The following is a 26,879-nucleotide window of genomic DNA, read 5'->3' on the forward strand; positions in this document are numbered from 1 at the left end:
CGAGGCCCCTCCTTACTGTGAATACAAATGTGGAGAATTAAACAGAACACAATAAAAACACTCTGAGAAGATTTTCTGAGAATATGACTGCTTGACAATCCCACCCTAATAGCATCCTGTCCTAATACAAGAGATTAAACAAATTGGAGATGTTATCTTTGGTTGGTACCCCCACTGTCTGGTATTTGATTGGGCTACGACCCCCACATGGAAGTGAGGAGGACATCTTCAAATAGTCTAAGCTTCGGCCTGCAGCAAATTCCTCCAATTTTCAAGCTGCAGCAGCATTTCCTAAAATCTTAATTCGAAGGGGTTGAAAACTGTGGAGGAGCTCAGTGTTGGCGCTCGTGTCCAGCTTTGCTTTGAGAGAACACGGCGAAAATGATTCAGCATTTGATATTTTCTTCAGGGAGAAGTTCATGAACACAGACACTAGGGAAAGCTGTTTTTAAATGTACTGTGAAAGCCGAAGCATATGATGATGTATTTTAGGGATGTCACAATTATACATTTTCTTGGTACGATTATTGTCAGAGAAATACTGTATAATGTACAGGACTGGCTCAGCCACAACAGACTATTATTAAACAAAAAGAAGTCATGTCTTATGTTGTTTGGTACCAGTCATAAATTAGCGCATCACTCTGCTGAACTGTCTCAACTTCAACTTCTTCAAACAACTTTATTAATCCCACCAGGGGCAATTGATTTCAGCAGCTTGCACAGTCCACGAAAAACGCAGTACGAGTACACACAATAATACATATAACAGATAAGGTAAATAAATAGATAGAATAGGATGCCAAGGGTACAGTGTTGTCAAAGATCCGTTGAATGAGTGAATAAGTACATAAGTTGCACATGTTTGACCAATAAAAATGTGCATGGCAAGAAGGATAAAATCATTATCTGTCTGTCTGCTTTAATGATGGTACTCCCCTAGAAAAAGTGGACACATTTAAATACCTGGGTCTTTGGATCGACAGTACATTATCATTTAAGCCACACATTGAATCTGTTGTAAATAGAATAAATCGTAATCTTAGCATACTTTATCGCTCCATAAATTGTTTCACTCTTCAAGTAAGGAAAAAAATCTCCACCCAACTGCTACTACCAATAATGGACTATGCTGACACTATATACCAAAACACAGCAGAGAAATACCTTCACACTCTTGATGTTGCATTTAACAGTATTTGTAGATTTGTCTTAAGATGTCCTTATAGGACCCATCATTGTATTATGTATCAAACCCTTGACTGGCTTCCTCTTAACAGTAGGCGACAATTTCATTGGCTTCAGTTTATTTATAAATGTGTCCACTTTAATTATCCACTTTACCTAAAACAATATCTAGTTCCCTACCGACCATCTTACTCTGTCAGACACTCGCATCAGCTGTTTTTTTCCGTCCCAAGAACCTCAAAAGAAATTGGTAGACGTGCTTTCAAACACAAAGCCCCCTCTGACTGGAATAATTTACCACTATCTATTAGATCTGTCACTTCTTTCCATCTGTTCAAGACCTCACTAATGTCCTTGTTTCAGACCCCCTGCTGTTGCTATTAGTTTTTATTTTCTCTTTATTTATTTTCATGTACTTTTACCTTTTTTTTTGCCCTTGTGATGGGGTTATGGGCTGAAGGGGTATGGTGGGGTGGGTGGGAGGGATTTGGGAGCTGTTGTGTACACTTTAAGTGTATGTTTTGTGTTGTGTATATGTGACTGTATTGTATTGTATTGTATTGTCTGATTGTTTTGATGTATAGGACCCCCTGGAAGACGAGATGATGCATCTCAAGGGGTTATCCCTTAATAAAATTTGACTTAGTTCAAAAAAATACTCACGGTACTACGATTATCACGATTATTATGCATTAATTAATTTCACAACACTATGAATGTGTACAAATTGACTTATATAGTCAAAATATAATTACATTACTCATTGTTTACAGAACATATTTCAAGTATCTATTAATATATGACCAATTATTAATCCCCAGGTGAAATGTTTGAAACATTCAGGTCATAAATTGTCATCTATACCAATTGTTTACGTTTATTTTAATCATTTTTTGTTTTTTTTTGAAATTAGAAATGACACACTAACATTTAAATTCCTACCAATTCAATGTTACGTTAGTTAAATGGACCAGTATCTATGCATTTACCTTTATTTTTGCGTACATCTGCCGATAAGGTTCCAACATCATCTTTTTGGGAAAGTAACAGTATTCAGGAATCTTAACTATTAATTAATTGTGGCATTTAATATCACGATTAATTGTGAAAACAAGTAATTGTGACATCCCTAATGTATTTACATGCCAGATAATGATATTCTCTTCATGTATCTGTCCAGAGGATGCAGGGACCTACTTCCCCAGTGTAAAGCGGGACCCGGGTCGCTACCTGCAGCCCTGCTCCGACTCCGTCAAGACCTGGCTGCACAGCATGAAGAACGCCGGAAAGGTCCTCCTCCTCATCACCAGCTCACACAGCGACTACTGCAGGCTCATCTGTGAACACATCCTGGGGTAAGACTTGACTCACATTGGGACCACAGACTACCCCCCCCCCTCCTCCTCTTTAACAAGACCAGGCCCCAGACTGCCTTACCTAAACGGCCCCCACAGGATTTATAACCTGAAGGTCTGCTCAGCCCAGGCTGGCAGTTCCTGCTTCTCCCCACAGCTCACAGCATTCCTCACAGCTCTCACATGCCATCAGTCATTCCTCCAGTCCACGGTGGCTCACGCGTCCACCTGGAGTTACCATCATCATCACACATATGTTATACACATTCACACACCGCTCTCCTTTCATTTTGTTTCAGCCTGTTTAAGTCAAATAAATCCACGTTTTCTCTCATTAATCTACACTCAGTATCCCATAACGAAAACAGAATTTAAGAGGTTTTTACAAAGCAATTAGAAAAGAAAAAATATTCACTTTGCTACGGCACTTGAAGTTTAGCTCAGGTATTGAAGATCTATGAGATGTTTTACCTGTGATCAGCTGATTAGACCCGGTGCGACGTGTCCCTATCAGTCACAGCGGATGATGTAGATCAGAGCAGATAACATGAGGAGCAAGGAGCTGCCTGCAGAGCTCAGAGACAGGAGTGAGTTGATGTAACCAGAAAAATAACTTTAGCATTGAAGGTTCCTAAGAGCACAGGGGCCTCCATCATGTTTACATGGAGGACATTTGGAACAACCAGGACTCTTCCAATAATCATCTTCTCAGAGTGCCCAGTTCAATCAGAGTTTCTTTCAGTCTCAGAGTCCGAGAAGTATGTTTTATTTTTCACTGAGAGGCCGCTCTGCCATAAAGCCCAGATGTGTGGCACTTCAGACTGTGGTCAGGTGCATCCTGTTTGCTTTCATTTTCTTTTAAACGTGTCCAGAGCTGGACTTGCTATTTGTAGGATGCAAGTCTTGTAAAGTCCCACAATTGACACTGTTCCTTCGGCAGTTAAAGTTAAAGATTTAAGAAAACACTAGTATTTTTGTACGATAAGCCTGTGAATATTCTCATTTGTCCAGGTTATAGTTATCTCAAGGAAATTTAAATCAAATGCAACTGGACTTGATTTGTCTAGGAAGATGTTTCACCTCTCATCCAAGAGGCTTCATCAGTTCATGTTTGTATCTGACCAGGCTGGGACTGGTATTTATGTACATTTAAACCGGCACATGCCTTAGACTTCCTGAGCAATGCAGAACATATGAACAGCTAATACATAAAATAAAAGCACCGGTTCCATTATGGTACTGAGTATCGGTACCCATCCCTAGTCCTACTCTGTCGGGACACCCTACTCTGTCCTCCCGATTTGTTAGGACAGAGTAGAGGGCTGGCCATTTAACCAGTCAGGAACCCCCAGACCAGAATAGATTTGCTTTTAGTTTGCTAAGACTGACTTAGCTAACAGCATGCCATCCATAAGATCTTAATGAGGTGAGAATATGTTCAATGTAAATATGAACTGTGAGGATGGAGGACAACCAACGACCAGTGTCAGCCTATTAAACATAAGTTGAATAGGTCATCACTCAGTACTTCATTATATAGCTGTAGGTGTGCAGCAGAGGGGATTACTCTCTTACTGGACTTTCTGTAGTTTAACACAGGCTGTGGTGCATTATTGGCCTCCCTCTGTTCACAGTGCACTCTGTGGTCCAGGCTTATTTTCGTAGCCTAAGTCCTGTTATACACTCGATCAAGCAGCAAGAAGGCATTGAAAAAACACACAGTCCGTGTTGCTGCTGGGATTGAACAAACACAAGTTTGTGTGGTTCTGTGTGAGGTGTTGTTATCTTACTCTCCACTCACACAGTGAGGTGATCTGCTTTTTCAGTCCTCACTCTGTGAGCTGATTGTTCTCCGTACGGTCCGAAAATGCAGGTCAGGTTAAGGCCGTTTCTCTCTGGATGCCAGTTTCACGTGGTCTCTGCAACCCCCTCTGCCCCCCCCCCCCCTCTCTGTTTCCTGTTGAGCGGTGAGCAGCCAGGTCATTCCTGTTGTTCCCCAAACCATTTCCCCTGCTCCCCTGCTGCTTCACTGGCAGCAGCATGCATCATCTCCAGCCTGCATCGTCGCTCTTAGAATTCAGCACAATTTCTTAACTTGTCCTCTCTCCGTTTAAAGCACTTTGTTGTGAAAGCCCTCCCTCCCTCCCTCCCTCCCTCCCCACATCCTTCCAGAGAAAGAGCCCTGTGCCGTCCACAGCTTGGCAGCAGGCCAGTGACAGTCATCCGTCAGAAGTAGCACAACAAGGCCAGAGCTGTCTGACAGCAGGCTGTTGACCACCACCCAGCACACTGCCCACAGGAACTCAGGTTGTTCCTTACAGCTGGAGTTAGTTGGGCTGTGTAGTTTATTGTAGTGTTAATTGTCAATTAATGTGCTGTGCTTCATTTATGACCAAAATTACAATCTTTATTGTCATTGCATGGGTACAAGGAAATTTAGAGACTCAAATGTGATGCTGTTGAGAAAGGATATTAAAAAACAACACATAAACAACAGTGAAAGACACAGCAGAGTGAAATAAAATATATTCACAAAAGGCAGATTCACGCTAATAAAAGAATTGTTGGTGATAATATCAGATCTGTAACTTATGTCAATGTAAAAAAGAAAAAAACAAACAAATACCGGAGGTCATATTGAGGTCAGTTTGCTAGCTTTAGCTAGTTTTATTAGCTTCTGGAAGTTTAAACTACATAAGTTTGAATGTAGACATGAGTTAGAGTTGCACAATCTTCTCCACTGTCAGATCGTGCTATTGTTACCCTGTGAAACTGTGAATAGCCTATACAGTTTTTTTAAAATTAGCACTTAATCAGTTTTTTATATAATGCTGGGATTTAATAATTTAATAATTTGTATCTCTTCCTTTGATTAATTGAAGTGTATCATGTTGTTGTGTTGTATTGATGTTGGTTTATGCCTATGTGACCTGTTGACTGTGAAGCACTTTGGTGCAAATGCTCTTTGCTGTTAAAGGTGCTATATAAATAAATTAAATTAAACTTAAACAGTATGATCGACAAAACAAACAGCAATGGCAACAATGACAACTAACCTCTGTCCAAACAGTGAGTAAAACAGTCAGACAGCTGAACAAAACAGCAATAATAAAGTTGCACAGCATATACACAATGGCCCTCATTTATCTAACTTGCGCAGGATCTGGTGTAGATTCTGGTGTAAATATCAGTGTACGCCAAGTGTCACGTGTGATTTACTAAAAGTGTGTACGCTACTGATTTCGGCGTAGAACCGGCGTGGTGGTGATAAATCCGGCGGCTGAAAACGAGCGTAATTTAAATGTCACGCCCCGATATATTCCTGCTTTAGAGGCGTCGCCCTGCCCCTTTTACGACATGGAGACACGGAAGACGGCCAAGAAGAGGGACTTTACTGGCATTACCGCGTTGAACAGGGAGAGGGCGACAACATTAAATATCTGGACATTGATAGATTGATAGTTTTAGTGATTGACAAGTGTCATCCCGGTGGATGGAGGCTGCAGACGCACGTGTCACCGACCACGTCAGGAAAACCAGCGACCTCATGAAATGCTCCTGCAGTTTACTAAACACAAGTGACTGAGGAGAAATCATAGGCATATTACTGCTGCGAACGCGACTTTATGACCATCAGTACCGCTGGCATTGTTCGGCTGATGAAGGGATGTGAAACACCGGCCCGATGTCCCGCTGACAGGTCCCGAAAAAAAAAAAACACTCCGCCGAGATCAGCTGCACCTGGACAGGTAGCGGAGCCCCCCCCCCGGTGCCCGGCAGAGAGAGAGACTGAGGAGCCGTCCGGTCATGCTCTGGTGCAGGAGATGTTGGAAGTTTGTGTGTGTGATCTAACAATAACAGGTCTGTCATTGACTGTTTCTGTTTACACAGCTGATTAACGAGCATCTGTCACATCGTGGTTTTTAATTCATCTCAGTTGCTCAAAATAAAAGTCGAGTTAAATTTTCAACACGGACTTGGTTGTAGCATTTCTCTGTTTTGGCTACTTTTTAACTTTTTATCAATATAAACAACAACAACATGTGGTCCACATCGCTGCGTTATTAGACTATGGTTTAATAATCGTTCTGACACAGCAGCACTCCTTCCTGCATGTTCTACGCTGGTTCCAAATGTGCGTACACCTGGTCAGAGCTGGCGTGAGATTTGTGCGTACCGTACGCTCACGCTCAGATTAATAAATGCCGATCCTTGCGGTGAATTTGGTGTACACCCATTTTTTTGGTGTACGCAAGTTTCATAAATGAGGGCCAGTGAGTGTATATCTCAATCTACACTTTGCACAAAGTAGCTGAAGCCTTTTATGGACACAGTGTGCTCCATGTCCTCTGTCAGGGTGAACTGTTTCCTGTCCTCTGTCCTCAAGTTGAGTCAGCTGCTGCTGGACTCTCAGGACAGGAGGTCAGTGCTCGTCCTGACACGTCTTCCTGTGGACAGTCACAGACTTTCCCGATGCTGCTGGACACTGTGTTGTCTTCAGGCTGTCACCCTCATCACCCACCCCTAGGGCTGCCCCGACCATGACATTTAGTTGACGATCAATTGCCATAAATAATTGCAATTAACAATTTTATTTATTTTTCTGATCATTTTATGCCACTATTGTAGTATAAGCCAAAACATAGTTCAATAATACACATGCAGTACACTTTATAAAGAAGAAGAGCCATTGGTATTGAACATTGGAACATATAAATAAAAATGTAATTTCTGTTTGGCTTTAGGCTTTGCAGCTAAATCCATGATGGGAATGTCAGTTGTTGATCAAATATTAGAAATGAAGCGCCTAAAGACAAACAGATTGTGGCACTAATTCTCCATTGATGTGCCATTAAACCATAGCAGAAGAAGGGGGTGCTATGTAATGATGTCATTAGAAGAGCACCAGTGGGTTGAGCATGCATCCCCTATGCAGAGGCGACAGTCCTCACTGCAGCTAGCACTGAAACCCAAATCTGTTGGCCCTTTGCTGCATGTCATTCCCCTCTCTCTGCCTCCCCATTTCCTGTCTCTCTCAACTGTCCTGTCAATCAAAGGCAAAAAGCCCCGAAAAATACTTTAAAAAGAAAAGAAGAGCACCAGTGGAGCCTCCAATGGTGGGAAACTAGTTGCTTCTCATTCCCAATCTGCCTGACCTTGTTTCCTGTCCTTTATCTAGTATCATATCTTAAAGGGATAGTTCACCCAAAATTCAAATTTCACTCATTATCTACTCACCCTCATGTGGACTAAGGGCTGGGAGAAGTTTCAGAGTCCTCCGTGGCTTCTCTGAGTTACAGCGGGACTCGGCGCAGCACTGCATGTCCATTTGACGGTAGCGAACGGAGCTCACTTTTCTTCATCCAAAAAGACACACCAAAAAACATCCAAATACCTCCATGCTGCTCATCTGTAATGTCTTGTATTGAAGCCCCAAAATGAGAAATTGTTCCGAAAAAAATTAAATAAGTCTATATTTTAAGCTTGTTTGTAGTGGAAGCTCCCAGCACTGCTCTTCCTGATCCGTCCAAATGTAGCGCAGGGGAGGGACATTACAGACGAGCTGTGTGGAGGTATCTGGATGTTTTTTGGTGTATCTTTTTGGTCAAAGAAAAGTGAGCTCCGTTCTCAACCGTCATATGGACATGCAGTGCTGCACGGAGCCCTGCTGTAACTCAGAGAAGCCACGGAGGACTCTAAAACTTCTCCCAGCCCTTAGTCCACATGAGGGGGAGTAGATAATGAGTGAAATTTCAATTTTGGGTGAACTATCCCTTTAACCACTTGTGAATACACTGTGTATCGCTCCATAGCAGAACTGATCAATGTGCACATACACACGTTCACACATCAATCTGATTAGTTTACATGCTTCCTGGCCTTTCACTTTATAAGGAAGATTGAACAGCGGCTCCTCTTCCATACATTGTACTAGTACATAGTCTCTAATGCAGAGCTGGATGGTGACACCGTCCAGCTGTGGTCTCATGTGTTCTCATAACTGCAATCCAGCTGGGAGTGTATATTACCCTCTCAGAGTGTTTACTTTATCAGACTAAATATTCCCCCTGCAGTGCTGCATGTGTACACTATTTATTGCACCGTGTTTTCCATCATGCGTACACACTGTTTAGCTTCTCTGAGCTATGCGTGCTTGTGTAAGTGAGTGTATTTGGATGCTGTCCAGGCATTGTGCTTCACACAGAGGTCAATGTTGTTTCTCTGGCTGTTGCAGGAAGGATTTTGAGGAGCTGTTTGACGTCATCATCACAAACGCCCTGAAGCCCGGTTTCTTCTCGTTGGTGCCCCAGCAGAGGCCCTTCAGGACCCTGGGTGAGTGCTTTAAAACACCAACAAATTATTACAAATACTCGTCACTATTTCCAAGGCAGACAGCTTTTGTTTTCATATTGTAAAGCTATTATTTACGAAAACATTTGAGGAGCTTTGTCATCACAGTCCAACTAATAATATAATGTCAAAGTTGTTCCTGGTTTATTTTCTGTCAGTGACAAATCAGTAATCTGAAAAAGAAAATCTGAGAAATAAAAAGAAATAGCACACATGATGTTAGATGCATTTTACAGAATATTATGAGAAGTATAAATGCATTATCAGTTCATTATGAAACTGCCATTGATGTAGATGATGAACAAGAAACAGTGTGGTGGATCTACCAGGTCCTAATTGTCTGTTTCTGGTCAAGAGACGTCCATGACACATGAAATAGTTGTGCAACCCATAATATGTCACAAGAACCTTCTCAACATTTCCACCTGACTCATCCAAACATCTGAGGCACTTTCTGCTAGTGTGTGTGTGGGCACATGTTACCACCTGATAACCTGGATGATTTTGCAGTACATATGATACATACTTACTAGGCCTGCACGATATGAGCAAAATGTGCAATGACACTGTTCAATATTGCGATGACAATATGACGTGCGACAAATATTAAAAATATATATATAATATTTAAGTGAGCATATTAACCATACAGTTCCTGAGTATTTCTGCTTTAATACTGTAGATACCCTGCTAATGGGTACCCTGAAACCCTAAATAGAATAATAAAAAAAAATATTTTAAGTATACTTGCTTTTGAACAAATTGTACATCAATTAATCAGTTCATTAAACAGAATGTTAATTAAACCCTCTCGTTACTCATCACATTTGAGTGTTCTCCAGACAAATAGCCTATATGCACGAAGCAAAAGGTGAGATGGTTGTGTATAGCACAACGGTATAGCCCATAGACTGTAAAAAAAATGGACGTAGCACCGTGACGTCACCCATTGGTTTGTACTCGAAGCAACCAATTAACGGCCGGTAAACTGTCTGTGACCCTGTCACTCAACGTAATGCACAGATTTGAAGCCTAAACAACACTAAAACGGTTGTGGTACAAAAAAATTCACCCCCCCCACACAGTGTTCACGGAGGTAGAAACTATCGGTAGAGACCAAAAAAAAAAAAATGTACCAGGCTGTAAATATGTTTCTTTAAGCTGTAAAGTCGGCTTTTTAAACATGGGGCTCAATTGGAGTTGCTCCCTTCTGGTCCCAGCCCCCAGAGGCCAGACGGGTACTGCAGCTTTTTGAATGCGGAAGTGGTCTTTACTTGGAGAACCCACAACTCCCCCCTTGGTATAGCCACAGTCACAAGGTACCAGTGAGGAGAAGTGACGACGTGTGGCGGTTACGGTACTGAAGTTAGACTCACTCACCCACAGAAGACGTGCAAACCCACTTGGTCATTCACCTCTTGGTGAAACGGTTTGCATCATCGCCCGTGATGCAGGAGACCCGGGTTCGAAACCTACCCAGGGCAGGCAAGACAACATCGGTCACAATTGTAAAGGAAAACATAATCATTGGTGAGGAGCAGCAGTTTTTTATTATCTTTTGGCCACATCATGCACCACTGACTTCAGACCAGGCTTCCACCAAGACCAAGAAACAACAATGTTCTACACAACATTTTAAGACCAAGACACTCAGAGATGAAAGTTATTTGCTTTAGAAACATGAGCTGTGGACAGATTGACAACCACAACAGAGTGAAGTATGCAAAGACACTGGCTTTTTGCTTGTTTAAGCTGCGGCCTTATGTGTCAACAACATGATTAAGATGAAATAGACTACGTTATATCCAAGTGCAGTATTTAGAAGAAAGACTGATCTAAATGCTATCTATCTATCTATCTATCTATCTATCTATCTATCTATCTATCTATCTATCTATCTATCTATCTATCTATCTATCTATCTATCTATCTATCTATCTATCTATCTATCTATCTATCTATCTATCTATCTATCTATCTATCTATCTATCTATCTATCTATCTATCTATCTGTCCTTTGAATGTCCCCCTTGAGCAGCATTGACCCTGCAGTATCCCTTCTGTTATTTCCAGATGGGATTCAGAGGTCAGATCAGATGTAATCTAACTCCATATTTACTAACGTGATGATTTCCAGCAGCAGCTGCGATGAGTTTCATGTGTCAGTGTTTGATTGGCTCAGCTCCTGGGCCTGTTACCTGTGTGGGCCGCCCCCCCTCTCATCAGCCCAGCCATCTGATCCGTCGCTCATGTTGAAGGTGTGCACTGACAGAAAGGGGCAGCTCCCCTCATCTGGATTGTCTGCATTGTCTCCCTGCCAGCAATAACACAGGGGATGCATTATGTGTGAAGACAGGATGATCTACTCACCAAAATATTCCCCCTCACTCTCTCACTTTCTTTCTCTCTCTGTCTCTTCTCCCTCGCTCCTCCTGAGTTTTGCCACGTTGGCAGAAAAAAAAATGCATCAGCATCTGCTCTTCCCCTGGCCTCCACACACACTGGCCACTCCTTTTCTACTTGGACACATCACTTGATGGTCCGCATGCTTCAAATTCTCCTTTTTTATTTATTAGCCAGTAAAGTTTATGGAGAAGAATGTGACACTGGAAATTTATGAGTGTAGCACTTTGAAGCACGATCAGTTCAGAGTGGGGATGTATTTGTAGGGAGTTTATACAGCTGATTACCAGCTCATAAACTATCTCAGAGAACTTCCACTTCTTGTATTGATTAAATTGTTTTCATTTTGTTCTGTATGCGTGGGTGACAATCACACAGTACAGAACACACTGAAAACACTTACTGGTACTAGTGATTTTTTAATTATGGCTTATTGATGTGGTGTTTTAATAGTTCTATTGTCGGTATTATTTGTTATTTTGTAAGAAAAAAATGAATAAGAAACAAATGATCAACAGAATTAAGCCTCTTTATTTTGTCATCTGCCCTCCATTAACATTATCGTACCCTTTCTCCACCAAATGATCTGAAGTTGAATTTCTGACCATTCAGATTCAAGAACACACTCATCCAACACTGATTCATTTTTATCGTTAACCAATGTTCATATAACGCAGTTAAGTGTATATGTGTGTGTGTGTGTGTGTGTGTGTGTGTGTGTGTGCGCCCAGATTTCTGCTCTGCTCTACATGTTAAAGCCCCAGTATGTAACTTATTTGGCTTTTTATTAGCAAAAATCAAACATGTCTTTCATAAATACGTATTTTACTGAAGTGGAATCACAGCTGCATACAAATGAAAGCTTTCTGGTACCTTAGAATGAGTTGTTACAAGTTGTTACAAATACATAAGTGGGCGACGCACCGAACCGAGGCGGCCATGTTGCATCGCCATTTTTTATGTTCAGTGGCAGCGTGACCGTAGGTAACCATGGAAACTGAGTGGAGCTGTGGGCTCGGCCTGTTAAAACTGTCACCACTGTGTAGTGTGAGGAAGGACGGAGGCACTGGTGTTGCATTCAGGTGCAGTCAGGCAGACGGCCGTCGGCAAACCAACCGGATGTCATTTTACTCCACCAGAGAAAGACGGTAAAACAATACCACATCACCATGACAACATTGTCACGCCTGTATTGTTTTGCCTCGTGCTGGCGGACGACTTGTTTACATAGACGCTTGTTTATCCTGTTACATGCAGCGTCTGTTGTCTGTCTGACGTCTGCCCCATTTCACCTGAATGCAACATCAAGAATACGTTCCGATATGCATCCGCACCGCTAGATGGGGGGAATTCCTACGTACTATACCTTTAATCACTGAGCCACTTTAAAACGTCTTTGTCTCTCTGCCATCACATTTTTTCACCTCAACTTTTCTGTGGCCCACATGCGTTACCATTTCAACCAACAATTTGGGAATGAGGGCCGATTGGTGATCAGGATGATGTTTGACCTGTTTTCTCATTACCATAACGTAATTATAAGTGCAGTAGTATTATATGCAGTATTCCATTAATACTACATTTTGTTCGCTTGCTGCAGTTTAAAGATGTTTTTTTTTTTTATTGCATATTACCACGATTGCGGCACACTTACACACACCCACACACTCTGATCAGCTGATTGTAACAAAATGCTGCTTGTTATGTGTAGGAGCTGTGATGTGAGGACACACACAGAGCACATTAATTAGTTGTGTGTCTGGAAGCTGCCGGTTTCCTCTTAACTGCACAACGATTTTTAATCATTAATTAAAAAAGTGTAAGAGACAGAAAACATTCTTTTATTCACCACTCATGATGAAACTGTTTGTAAAGTAGGCAGAAACTGACAGGGAGTGAGGGGTGGGACAAGCCCATACACTCACTATGGAGCAGAGGAAGAAACAGTGAACTCCAGTCTAAAAGCATGTTTGTACAGTCTGAAAATCGATCATTTACCACTGATAAGGTTGCAGTGAAAATATTTAGGATAAGACGGTACTAATCTGGCAGCTCCTCTGCTTCTGTCCTCTCAATCTCTCTGGCCTCACTTTTCCATGTGGCTTAACGATGGTCCTTGGCTTATAGTATATCAACAGGAGCATCACAGTCACAGTCCAGCCACAGTAGCCTTGTCCATAGTACCGGTCATTCAACCACAGATAAAGCCACAGTCCAAGCAAATAGCCTTATCCACAGCCACAGCACAGGCCAGCAGAGCAGCTGCTTGAAAGGAGGAATGAGCAGAAAACATCGGACTCTCTCCTTCCTGGAGACTGTGCCCATCGACAGCCATCGCAAAACACATCAATAGGGATGTCACAATTACTTGTTTTCACTATTAATTGCGGTATTAAACGCCACAATTAATTGATCACAAAGATTCCTAAATACCGTCACTTTCCAAAAAAAGGTTATGTATGAACCGTGTCGGCAGATGTGTGCCAAAGTAAAGGTAAATGTACAGATACTGCAACATTGAATTGGTAGGAATTTAAATGCTAGAGTGTCATTTGTAATTTAAAAAAAAAAGATTAAAATTAACTTAAACATTTGGTATCGATGGCAATTAATGACCTGAGTATTTCAAACACTTCCCCTGGGGATTAAGAATTGGTCATATTTTTAGATACTTGAAATATTTTGTGTAAACAATGAGTAATGTAATTATATTTTGACTATATTTGATTTTACACATTCATAGTGTTGTGAAATTAATTAGTGCATAATAACCGTGATAATCGTAATACCGTGATTATTTCTCTGACAATAATCGTACCAAGAAAATTTATAATCGTGACATCTCTACATCACAACAAAAAGGGAAAATGGGAGAACAACTGATCAAATTTGAACAACTGTGATCAATAAAGGACATGGGTGTCACCATGTTTGTTGGTTCACAGCCCGGAGGAATGAAGGTCTAATTCACTGCAAAGCAAGTTCATGCAATACACAAAATGTCATTATCTTGATACAGTTCAACCCAAACAGGGAAAACACCCCCCACCTTCTCTTGTATATTGTGTTTCAGTTTTTGACAGCGGTTTGTTTGCTACATGCCAGGGTATAATAGAGGAATCAAACAGCAGGACAGACTGTACAACATTACAGCACTGTACTTTTTATTGTGTGAGAGTGGAAAAGTAGAAAAACATTCCCTCTGTCTGAACCTTCAGGGTTGTGTTCATGGCCGTGGTAGTGGGGGGAAAGGGGACCTGACTACCCAGGGCCCGAGTAGGGAGAGGGCCCATGAAAATCCTGAAATTATTATATTATTGCGTGATCTTGCTATTTTGAATGAATTGGGCCCTCCAATTAATTGGTACCATAATTTTTTTGAAGAACATCAAACATCAGATTGAATGACCTGGAGGCTAGCTGTCCTCATGCTGACCAAAAAACATTAATCGGGGTATCAGAAAAAGAAAGAGCGAAAAGAAAAAGAAAGAAGGCAGAATTAGGGGAAGCAACTGTTAAAGGGATATTAAACATATTGGCAAATTGACCCAATGCTATTTAGGATACCTTTAATTGTTGGTGCAAGCTATTTTTAGAAGGGCAGAGCAGAGCTGCGAGCTGCTCAGAGCTACACCACAGAGGCTCATGGGATTTCTTGGTTTCCCTCATCAAACTCATCAAATACACAATCCAACAACTCCACAACGCTCTGGTGGACAAGTTGTGACCTGCACATTCACCACACTATGAGATAATAACACAACGTTACCAGACAGAGTTGTTTTAGAGGTAAATGCAGAGACTGCTTGCTGAAAAACTGTCCCCAATGGGAGTGTGCATCGGCAGCTTTGTATAAATTTATCTTGAAAACAACTCTGAGCTTCGTGCACCGGCATGGATAGGGGCCTACTGACATTTAGAATGTACAGGGCCCAGAATGTGGTGCTACGCTCCTGGTTGTGTTGACTGTAGTATGTGAGGGAGATGAACAGACAGCAGTCCTGTCTGAACTGGTGTAAAGAGGTGATCTCACCTCAGATGTTCTTGTAGCACTGTATTGTATGTCAACATATTGCTGTTGAATGAGGAACAGCAGTGAACGTATCACCGTCTTTGTGTTCTAGTTGAAGTTAGCCCTGGGCTGAGACAAACAATAGAACACTGTCATCTAAAACATGCTGCAATCAGCTCCATGTCAGATAAAGATGTTACATAAATCACTTCATAACCTCAGCATCCACTGTATATCATCATCATCATCATCATCATTATCTTCATCTCTTATTTCTGTCAAAGTGCCAAAGGATGTCTTAAAGGCTGCTCAGTTTGCACTTCTGTGCATACCGTTCATTCCTCCCTCTCAATGTCCTCTGTCCTCACAGCTGTTACTGTGTGTGTGTGTGTGTGTGTGTGTGTGTGTGTGTGTGTGTGTGTGTGTGTGTGTGTGTGTGTGTGTGTGTGTGTGTGTGTGTGTGTGTGTGTGTGTGGACACTCCCACATGTACAGGTGCTCATCACTTGTTCTTTCACTCTCTCCTGTCACAATATTTGTAGCATATTTAACCTCAGTGTGAACCTGCGGACCCTGCATCGCCATGGTTCCGTATGTAAGGCTGCTGTTGCTTGTGCTGCTGCTACTGCTGCTGCTGCTGCTCTTAAAAAGCAGTCAGTCACATAAACACCACAGTCTGTCCAGAGGAGCAATTACCAACTCCAAGGAAAGTGCTTTGTTGATTCCTAGATAGAAGCAAAGTTTTATGGTTTTGTTTGTTTTTATTTAAATGCTTCACATGTAGAGCCATTAAGAATAAATCCTCTGCATTTATACAGTATGTGCATACATTTGACTGTATTCCCATATATTCCCACTGTTGTTATTTCCTGTTTTTCCTGTTGTATTTTAACCCATTTTAGAATGTGACATGTCAATATTGGTTAGACAACCAAGATTGAATTACAAAGATTGGTAACACTTTAGATTAGGGAGCACATATTCACCATTAACTAGGTGCTTATTAATACATATAGTTTACTAGCTCCTTATTAGTAATTATTAAGCATGTATTAACACCTTATTCTACATAGCCTTATTCTACCTCTATTACACCATGAATTAAGATTTTTCCTGATATTAACTCCTAATTATCACTTATTCATTGTAAATTAATGCATTGTTGTTTCTGAATAATGATGTGAATAACCAGTGGGTTATTGGGGCCTTGTACAGGAGCAGTAGCACAAGAACAGTAATTCTTCCTTTGTCACTCTGAATTAGTATAGCATTAATGCATTAATTTACAATGAGTGATAATTAGGAGTTAATATCAGGAAAAATCTTAATTCATGGTGTATTAGAGGTAGAATAAGGCTATGTAGAATAAGGTGCTAATATGTGCTTAATAATTACTTATAAGGAGCTAGTAAACTATATGCATATTAATAAGTACCTAGTTAATGGTAAATATGTGTTCCCTAATCTAAAGTGTTACCCAAAGATTATATTTAGAAATATGAGTCTCTGCTTGGAGAAAGTATAAAGGGTTCCTCCACTATGATGCTCAGGCTGTGTATTTACAACAAGTATAGTAATCTTCAAATGTAAAACCTTATAAAATACAGCATTTTCTTAAAATGTGATGAAATAGTGAAGAAACAACACAGAACTACTGTTTGGAAAGTGATGCATCAGCACTCCGTATCGTAATTACTGCAATTACATGTGTAATTGCTGCACATATTTCTGTGTGTCTGTCTTGTCTAAGTGGTCTTTGACAGCCCCTTTGAAATAGGCTACTTTGAACCACCACACCACAAACCAGACCGCTCCAGTCCGCATTATAACGACCACCTGCAACATGTTTGTGTCAGCCTCTTATATAACTCATTCACGTTCCTGCATGTCAGCACCTTCACTGACTCCAAGTTAGAAAAATACATACAAGCAGTAAATAACCACAAAATGTCAGGACGGAGCGTTTGGGAAATGGCAGCCACAAGAGAAGAATAGCTGTTCATGATTACGTGACTGCAGTTAAATGTCTGTTTTCGTATGTTTTCCTGAAAACCACTCAGCTCTTTGTTTTGAAGTGAGAGAATTTCAGGAGCCACATGGAGTCATGGTGACTGAATACAACCTCTCACCAGCTCTTTGTGTACTGTGTTGTTGTTACAAGATCATTGTATTGATATCCATAGAAAATGACCCATTGAAATCAGCATTTTAAAGGGACAACGAGGAGTTTCTATGGTTTTAAAAAAGTCTCACTTGGTGATGTGGTTGAATCTCCGCTACCCACACTTGTTAATGGGCCAATTCGATAAATATATCGTTTTGTCTCTATCGTTATTTTGTTATTATTAGTGGTGGTGGAAATGCTGGTCGAGCCGAGTCATGAGAATAACGCAGCTGAATCGCCGTTTATGGTCGCCACTACGACGGTATGTGATTGTCTTTGAAGCTCTGACTTTAATTCTTGATGAATGAAAACATGAGTCTGTCTTGCGCTGGTCAAAGAATTTCACGGTGCGCGGAGGCTCATAAATGTAGTGTGAAAACACTTCGCTTTTCCAAAACTCCTCGTTGTCCCTTTAAATTATTTACATTTTCTTGTGAACATGTTAGTATTCTGATGTTAACATTTAGCTTCCAGGCACAGTAGTTTACAGCCTCTGAGGGCTGCTAGTATGGCTGTAGACTCCCCTGTTCACTCAGTCACCATGAATTATTATTATTATTATTATGAATATACAGAGCTGCTTGAAAGTTTGTGAACCCTCCAGACATGGTGTCTGTGATTGTGGCCAAATAATTCAATTTTGGACTCATCTCCAGAGATTGGACATCCAGTAGGCCTCTGGTTTGTCCAAGTGAACTCTTAAAGTTTACACGGGAAATCTTGTTCTTTCTTGAGAGCAGAGGCTTTCCTCTAGCAACTCTCACATGAATGACATGTCTATTCATTTTTCGCCTGATTGTTGACCCATGTACATTTATCCCCGATGCTGCCAGAGGGTGATGTGAGGGTTGGCCTTTACCTGATGTATTATTTTTCTTGTGCATCTTGGTGAAAGTTTTGATGGCAGCCCGCTTCTGGGTGGAGTTGTGGTGATGCTGAGTGTCCTCCATTTGTGAATTATCTGTCTTACAGATCTTAAAAAAACCTTTCTTAAGGATGTCTAACTTGATTGATCTCACTTGAGCTTCCACATGTATTCCACCTGAGTCTATTACCTACTTGACTCACTAACTTCACTTACTTTTGCATATATTCAGATTCCATGGTTCATGTTCTCTGCTGGCTACACACACAGCTTTCCTCAAAGCAAGTGCATGGAATTGATATACATAAACGTGACATATCGTAAATAAAAACTGGTGATGATAAAATAAGAAAATCATGGTAAAAAACAAACAAACAGAAAAATCTAAACTACTTAACGGGTTCAGAAACTTTCAAGCAGCACTGTACCTATAATGAAACAGTACTGTGAATTGCAGTTGTTGACACCTGTTCTTGTTCTTACTTAGAATAAGTTTGCTTCATTTACGTCAGTTGTTGAGTTGCACAATGTTCACAGTGTATTTGCATCAACCAAATGCGACACATTATGTAAATGCCATGGACATTACTGTATATTCAGTCATGTGTGTGACATGTCAGTAATGTCACACCCCTTGTCTTGTTTAATCATGTTCACTTAGGTATTTTCGAGTAGTTATAATATTGAATCAAGCTTTATTTTACAACAACACTCTTGTACTACTGTTATTGTTTGTGTGGCCACAGTAAAACCAGGATTTGGACTTTTTCTGCGCTAAATCACGTTTTTCTTCTACACAATCATAAAACATGTAGCTAACAAGTGGAAAATCCTGAGTCATTTGACATGAGCATGGTGAGCTCACTGCGACCGGCTGTTGTGCATGGCTGAACGCATGGCTCCCAAATTCTTTGGAGGGTAAATGTGAGGTTTTGGAAGCACTTGTGCTTTCCACGTGGTGTTGTAGCAGGCTTGGACCGAGACGATGGGGACATGGCCGGTCTGAAGGGGCCAGTCACTGCTGCTCTGCTCTCACTCACATGGCTGGTTTTCCCCTCCACTGGTAATGGCTGTTGGACGACTGTACGTTAACACATTGGAGTAAAGCAGTGTAATTATTATTCTTTTTAAAATTATGACTAAAACACCACACACAATCTTAAACAACTGTATTCTATACTTTCACTTTCTCGAATATAAATCAAGTTTAAATAAAATGCAGCATATAAAAATATCTGAGCTGGTGCATCTTGATTGACAGTCGCGATCACATGACTGCACATTAGGGCTGGGTATTGTGGCCAATTTCCTGAATCGATTCGATTTCGATTCCTAAGGTTCTAAATCGATTAATCACGATTCGATTCGATTCAATTTCATTAGAATCGATTCAATCTCCTCTTAAAAAATGAAAATGGCTCAACTCTGTTACAAAATACAGTGTTCTTTATTTTTTTCTTTTCACCATAAACAACAGCTTTTAAGTGCAAACTTGTAAATTTGACAGTTTAAACTTGAACTGTAAATAAAACTGTCCCAAGTCTCAAAAGGGAAATTTTGAAATTAGAAAGGAATTGCAAGTGAACTTGAACTGCAACATTCCATCACTGCAAATTGCATTAATTAATTAATTTATAATTAAGGCATTGTTTCTTTAAGTGCAAAAAATAATATTAATGGTAAAAAAAAAAAAAACTAAAAGTAAACTTCAAACTGTCTCAAGTCAAGTCTGCAGCAGCTAAAGCTCCCTCCCTCCCTCTTGAGGGAGGAAATGTGTAGAAACGGAGCCCATGGTAAATAAAGTGACGGTGAATGTGTGGAGCGGTTCCTGTGACGAGTCCGGCCCGGTCAGGTCGCCTCCCTCCGGAGTCCGGGCATCATGTGTTATGATCCGACTGTCATAAAGTGGAGGAGAAAAGTTGCACTATGAAAACACGGAGCTGCTCGTGTCCTTTATTCTGCGGTAACACGTATCATATGTTGGCTCACCTGCGGTGTGAAGAACATGCGGTTCCTGTAGATGTCTGTGTGTGTGTGTGTCAGACACACACAGCGTCGGAGCGCTCAAGTGAAACAATATCCTGCAGATCACCTGAGCTGACGTGATCTCCGCTCGTAGTTTGGTTTGGTTTGGTTTTTAATCATATCAAACACAGCAATACATTGCACAGCTACAAAGAGGAAGAAAGAAACTCCGCTCGTAGTTACTGAGTCAGAGCGTCAGACGTAACCGCGCCGTTGCTTCATCAGGCACGAGACTACCGGGGGAAAAAATGATCTCATGCCCTGTGAATCGATATTACAAAATTTAAATGAAATCGATTAAATTGATTTTTTTACCCAGCCCTACTGCACATGGTTGCAGGGTCGCCAGAAATTTGTGATGTCAAGATGGGGTCACAACCCAAAATAGGTTGGGAACCACTGGAGTAAAGAAACAACAGCTGTAATTCCTTGAAATATTGACATTGTTTTTCATGTATCGCTGAAAACTCTGCTGAGGTGTTGGTGAAGTCAAATTGTTCACTTTGATTTTGTTTTCTTTCCCACAGTGAACGACGTGGAGGAGAAAGAGGGGCTACCTTCGCTGGACAAACCCGGCTGGTATTCCCAGGGCAACTGGCCGCACCTCCACGAGCTGCTCAAGAGAATGACGGGAAAACCAGAGCCCAAGGTGAGGCCGGCCGCTCGGCCAGGTGGTATATTAACCTCTCTGGTTGAAGCACGTCTGCAGCCCGCTTTGAGGTTTGACCACAACTTGGGTTTTGGCAGCGGCTGAAAGAGACGAGGGCTTCATAATAAATCAGCTCAGAGATTCACACTGGTGTGATGGAGAGGAGGAACGTGGCCCTTGGCATGGCTGTCGACGGGGCCCCCGTGTGCCAGCGCGCTGTGTGTACTGAAGCCAACTCCTCATACCAGCTTCTGTTGCACAATGCAGCCCATTCTTTTTATTTTGATGTCTCAGGTAGACAAAAAAAGCAAAGGCCCAACAATTCAAAGCAAGCCTGGCTTTTTTGCTCAGGTCGTATCAACATGAAGGCCATGTTCAGATTCTGTGCGCATAATCACTAAAACACCTTTGAAGATAACTGCTCAGCTAAGAGCAGGACAACAATGTCACTGTGGGTAGACCAGAGGAAAATGCTGAGTCACTGGTTGAAACCCTAGCCAGCTACAAAAAAAATCCTCCATCAGACAGTCAGTGAAAGCTGCTTGGCCTGTGGCTCCCTGTGAGGAGCAGAAGCTGCAGCCGCTGTCCCACACTGGGAAACCTCGTCTGTGGGTAAAAGCTTATTAAATGTTGCAGTGGTCCTGAGTAGGCTACACTCATAAGGGGTGTGTGAACGAAAAATGCAACTGTGAGGTTCACTGATATAAACCACCTGTCAGAGAAAATACACCAATATTAGAATTCCATGTACCAACCTTCAACAAAAAAGCGACTGCTGATTTGTAACACATTTAAGTCGCAGCCACAGTCGTCTACTTGCCCCCAAAAGGATGACATCATGTCTGGCTTATAAGGTTAAACCTCAATTAATTACAGCATTTTTTTCACAGTCAGTGACGGTAGTGGCATGTCAGGGAATCAGGCCACTGCACTGAGGTGGTTAAGCCACATTCAGCTATAATTATAATAATGATACATTTTAACGGCAGGCACCTTTCAAGGCACTCACCAAGGCCTTCCAACACACAGTAAATGAAAAATAAAGTAGCACATACAAGACATAAAATACAAAGTAATATAAATGTAGCTTTGAATGTGTGAGTGTAAAGAATCAATATTACAAAGGCGGAAAATGGGGGAGGAAATAGGCTACATTCAAGTAAGAGAAAATGATGTGCTTGTAAAATGATGGATGCAAAGAAAAGCATTTTAAAGTTTCCAATGTTTTCATGAAGAAACTTCCTCTTTACGCATTTTATACAATTTAAAGTGGACCACCACCACTGGGTTTAACATGACTGTCCCAAGTGGTTCCAGAGTTGAGGAGCAACGTGGCCAAAGGCTCTAAAGCCTGTGGCAGTCAGACGGAGAGATGATGGAGGAGGAAGCTGTGTGAGGTGGAGCAGATCAGAGAGATATGGAGGTGTAGGTTGTGTTCATCAGGGAGCAGGTGCAGCTGCTGGAGAAACAGGAGCATGTTGTACTGAGGAGATTGCAGCCTGCTGCTTTCTGAACCAGCTGAAGTTCATGATCTGTGAGGAAGACCAGAGAGTAATAGATTCATGCAGAGAGCAGAAGTTAATTTATGCATCTCTTTTTTTAATTTTTTTTATTTAATTTTAATCTTACCCACACAAAATTCACTGTGTAAGTCTGTGCAGGAGCTGAGAGTGAGACGATCAAACATGGAGGTGGATGTTACACTACTGTAGCTGTGTTGAACCATCCACTTTTATTCCATATAACCCTGTTCGGCTGGAATATTAACTGCTCTGTAAAAATTGCTGATTTATTGCCAGGAGACGGTGCTGCTAATATATCTGTAGCAAGTCTCACTGCCACCTTGAGTTGCCCTCAACACCCCCCCCTCCTCCTCCTCCCTCCTCCCCTCCTCTCCCCTCCCCAACACAAACACAGACCAGACGATCCACTCCCCAACAGCCTTTTTATTGCTGGTCACACACACTTCCAACATAAATTCAGCTTTGTACCGCATGTCTCTAGGTGCCCAACAGTTGAACAGTCTCTCCTGAGTGTGTGTATGTGTGTGTGTGTGTGTGTGTGTGTGTGTGTGTGTGTGTGACTATCAAAGGAAGACTGTGGAGCATGTTAGCTAGCTAGCTTGTTATCATGGCAATTAGCAGGCTGGCTAGCTAGCATCAGCCTGACCACCACAGTGTGTTGATAGTTTGACAACAAATCGGAACAGAAACAATGGCCACCTTTACATGAGAGCTTTAATTCCGAATGAAAATCATTTAATTTCCAATAAAAAAAATACCGTAACCGTGGCCAATAAGTGATTTTTCAGTCAAACAACATTTACTGTGTCAAGCTTGTGGCTTTTATTGTGTCTCACACTCAGTACGTTTACATGCAGAGCTTAATCGAGCTATGCTCAAAATTCGATTTTGTGTGAAATGCATTGAATCAGCGCTGATGTTGGGTTTTTTTCTTTACTTTGCTGGGTTCGGGCGGCTTCTCTGCTCCACTCCACACAGTCTCTACGGTTGTGGAGCATGCACACATGCATTGTCCAGCTTCAGTCCGACTAAGGTGTATGTATGACGGAGAAAATCGAATTCCAATCGCATTATCTGGGTGTCTTAATCGGAGTTCTCAACTCCGATTTCAGTCGGACTAAGGTGTTTACATGCACTTTGTCCAGTTATAGTCGGATTAAGGCAATAATTCGGTTTTTTCAAGTGTCATGTAAACGTACTGACTGTCAGATAACAAGTCAGATCAGGCGCATGCAGAACCCACCTAACAATACTGGTCATCATCCACTTCCACAGCTCTAATGCCACCCCCCACCCCCCACCCTCCGTCCCCCTTCTGCTCAATGGCCCCTCTGTTCTGGCCACGTGGAGAAAGCTCTCTAGGAATTCAGTGTCAACCTGCACTTATAGCTGCTTTAAACGGCCGTCCAGGGCGACCTGAGACGCTCTGTGTTTTCACTTTTCTCCACTTTCACCTGATAAGACTTAATGCAGCTGGGCTGAATGGAGGCATTCAGTGAAGATTACAATTCCTGCTGAATACTGACTGTGCTCACACAAGTGTTGGGGTCACAGCCATGATCACACACACACACACACACACACACACACACACACACACACACACACACACACACACACACACTCAGTATGGCTAGTTGTGTTCATTAACGGTTCCCGTGCAGCAGAGGAGATTGAATTCAGTTGATGAGCAAATTATCTGATATCAAGTTATTTATTATGATTTTTTTTTTTTTTAAAAGCTTTATTTTACAGGTCAATTATTTCCTAACAGTTTAAAGCAGAAGTCAGCGATCCGGTGGTTTTGGCTAACTTCTTGTCAGCCGATGGAGTTAGCGGTCCCCGCCCTCGTCCCTACGTCACCACATTCACGCGCATCCCTTGGCTGCACACACAGAGAGGACCGCCCCTTTATGCCGTTCTCTCTCCTCATTGGATAAAGGTTGTAGGATACAAGGAAAGTTTTCTCCTCGGCTTACAGCAGAGCAGAGTGACTGACAGACCTGTGTTTCAGACCAAACACTCTATATACTATAAGTGATTGCTGTCGGAAGATATAACTATTTAAGACTTATATTAACACAAACATTCCGCTTACTTCTGCTTTAATATTACATAGCCATTTTTAAACACAGCTTAATTTATTAACATTTTTGAAGACAAGATAAATCAGTCAGGATCTTTCAGCCTCAGCATGTTGCCTCTTTATGAATCAATTACCTCTCAGTGCTGACTTTTACATTGTAAACTAACATTAAACATAACATTAAAGTAATAGCAAAACTGAACTTGTTTAAAATCCATCCTAGAATTAAGATCTGTCTTTTTCTGTCTTTTATGCCACCCTCCTTCCCAGGCTTCCAGTCCACCAGTCCCACACAGTGTGCTGCACAATGGGTTCATTAAGGCTCCCTTTGCATGCCTGAAGCTCTGGGTACCTGGGCTTAGCTTGGCTTTAACTGCTGCTCTGAGTGATGAGTTGATAAGAGATGGCTGTCCACAGGCCCACATTGTATGTCACATTAAAGCTGCAGTAAGCCGCTTTCATTGGACGGAAAAAAACAGACTGACAGAAATGAGCCTTGTTGTTGTGTTGTATCAGTGCTGAGACATTCGGCAGACACTGAATCCTTTCTCTGAGCCGACCACTGAATAATATTCCCCACTCTGACTCAGACGCTGAGCTGTCTTGACCATCCACTCGTTTATATTATTTCACTATGGCTTTGTTTTAGACCAACATTAGCACGATGATAAAAAATGCCCTCCCCACTCATTTATTTTTCGGAGACATCTGTGTTGTCACAATGTAGCTGTTGATACAAAGGACTCCTGTGAAGAGACTCAGGGTTACTTGGCAACAGAAAGTTGAACCTGGCTCAGCCTTTTGGTGCAGTGGAGTGGACATCATTTGGCAACGTGCTGCACTGGCCAATGAAATGTGTGTGGGTGTACATTTTTGGTAGATTACTTGGTACCATCAAGAGCCTGTTTCTACTCTTTATCATGTGATCATACTGTAGTGTTATAGCATGAATTGATTTCCAGCATGTAACTTTCTGGAGTTGTAAAACACTTCATCACTGTAGAATAGAGGTGAATAGAGAAGTTTCTATTTGGTTATAAAAAAGTCTCACGTTAATGTGGATGAATCTCCGCTACCCACACTTGTTAAGGGCTCAATTTTCGATAAATATATAGTTTTGTCTCTATCGTTATTTTGTTATTATTAGTGGTGGTGGAAATGCTGGTCGAACCGACCAGCGTTTCCTTACTTTCGGTTCGTGGCGAGTCATGAGAATAACGCCACCGAATCACCGTTTATGGTTGGAACTACGGTGGTATGTGATCGTCTTCCAACCTCTGACTTTAATTCTTGATGAATGAAAACATGAGTCTGTCTTGTGCCGGTCAAAGAAATGTACGGTGCGCGCGGAGGCTCATAAATGTAGTGTGAAAACGCTTCGCTTTTCCAAAACTCCTCGTTGTCCCTTTAAAACCAAAGCTTAAAAGTCATTCGGGTCTCAGATATTTGAATAAAGTTGCTGTCCTTAAATGCATATAGGCTAAACTAAATAAGCAACTTCTGTAACTAACATGAGTTGCTTCTTACATACTATACAGTTGGATCCTATTCAAATCTGAAGACCTCATTTATGAACTTTCAAACATTTCAGTTCTACAGCTCTGGTCCTGATTCACAGAAAACGATCGTGCCAGTTACGTCATTTGACTAATGTAAATCTAAATTGGAAAACTTGGAGAAAAGTAGAGCAATCATCATCCAAGATACTTACTGCGTTTCAACAACAACCTTGGGAGTAGTAAAACTATACTACTGGTCAAAGGTTTGAGAGCTCCCCATTTTTTCAGTTGTTACTGAAATTTCTGCAGTTCAGGTCCAGCGAGTGACCTTGAATGACACAAAGATACTTATGTAAGTGGAAAATGTAATGGAAAAAATTTGTTTCACCTCCAGTTTTCCTGCACCAGTGGAAATAAATTGAGTTCTTAAAGGTGTACAGAAAAGAAAATTGAATTTGAGCCCACTCTGGGTCATGAAATTAGTGTAATAACTCATCTATCAGACGATGTAGGCCAAACTTTGTGCAAAATTCTATTTTTGAGTAAATCCGTGATGAAAGTGTGTATTTTAGTGTAGTTTTTTTTTTTCGTATTGGATAATGCAGGCGCACGGATTATACGTCAGCCTGTACACGATTCACTAGCCACTGATATTGGATCCGTAATCCGTCATTCAAACGTCTGAGACACGCACACACACACGGAGCTCGGGCTCGCCCCAAACTTTGAATATCCCGCCCGCTCGATAACGACCAATCAA

The 26,879-nt window shown here is 41.5% G+C and overlaps 1 protein-coding gene across 1 annotated transcript in view; it reads left to right on the forward strand.

The window, feature by feature from the left end:
• nt5dc1 (5'-nucleotidase domain containing 1) overlaps positions 1-26,879 on the forward strand; it is a 78,377-nt gene that overhangs the window by 39,971 nt on the left and 11,527 nt on the right. The window contains exons 7-9 of the mRNA XM_085771499.1: positions 2,369-2,543; positions 8,779-8,876; positions 20,890-21,011. Of these exons, the coding sequence (XP_085627625.1) occupies positions 2,369-2,543; positions 8,779-8,876; positions 20,890-21,011 (395 nt within the window). The remainder of the gene's footprint in view (positions 1-2,368; positions 2,544-8,778; positions 8,877-20,889; positions 21,012-26,879) is intronic.

Source organism: Trachurus japonicus, chromosome 24, assembly GCF_045865225.1.
Source record: "Trachurus japonicus isolate A0001 chromosome 24, Traja_1.0".
Classification (NCBI taxonomy): domain Eukaryota; kingdom Metazoa; phylum Chordata; class Actinopteri; order Carangiformes; family Carangidae; genus Trachurus; species Trachurus japonicus.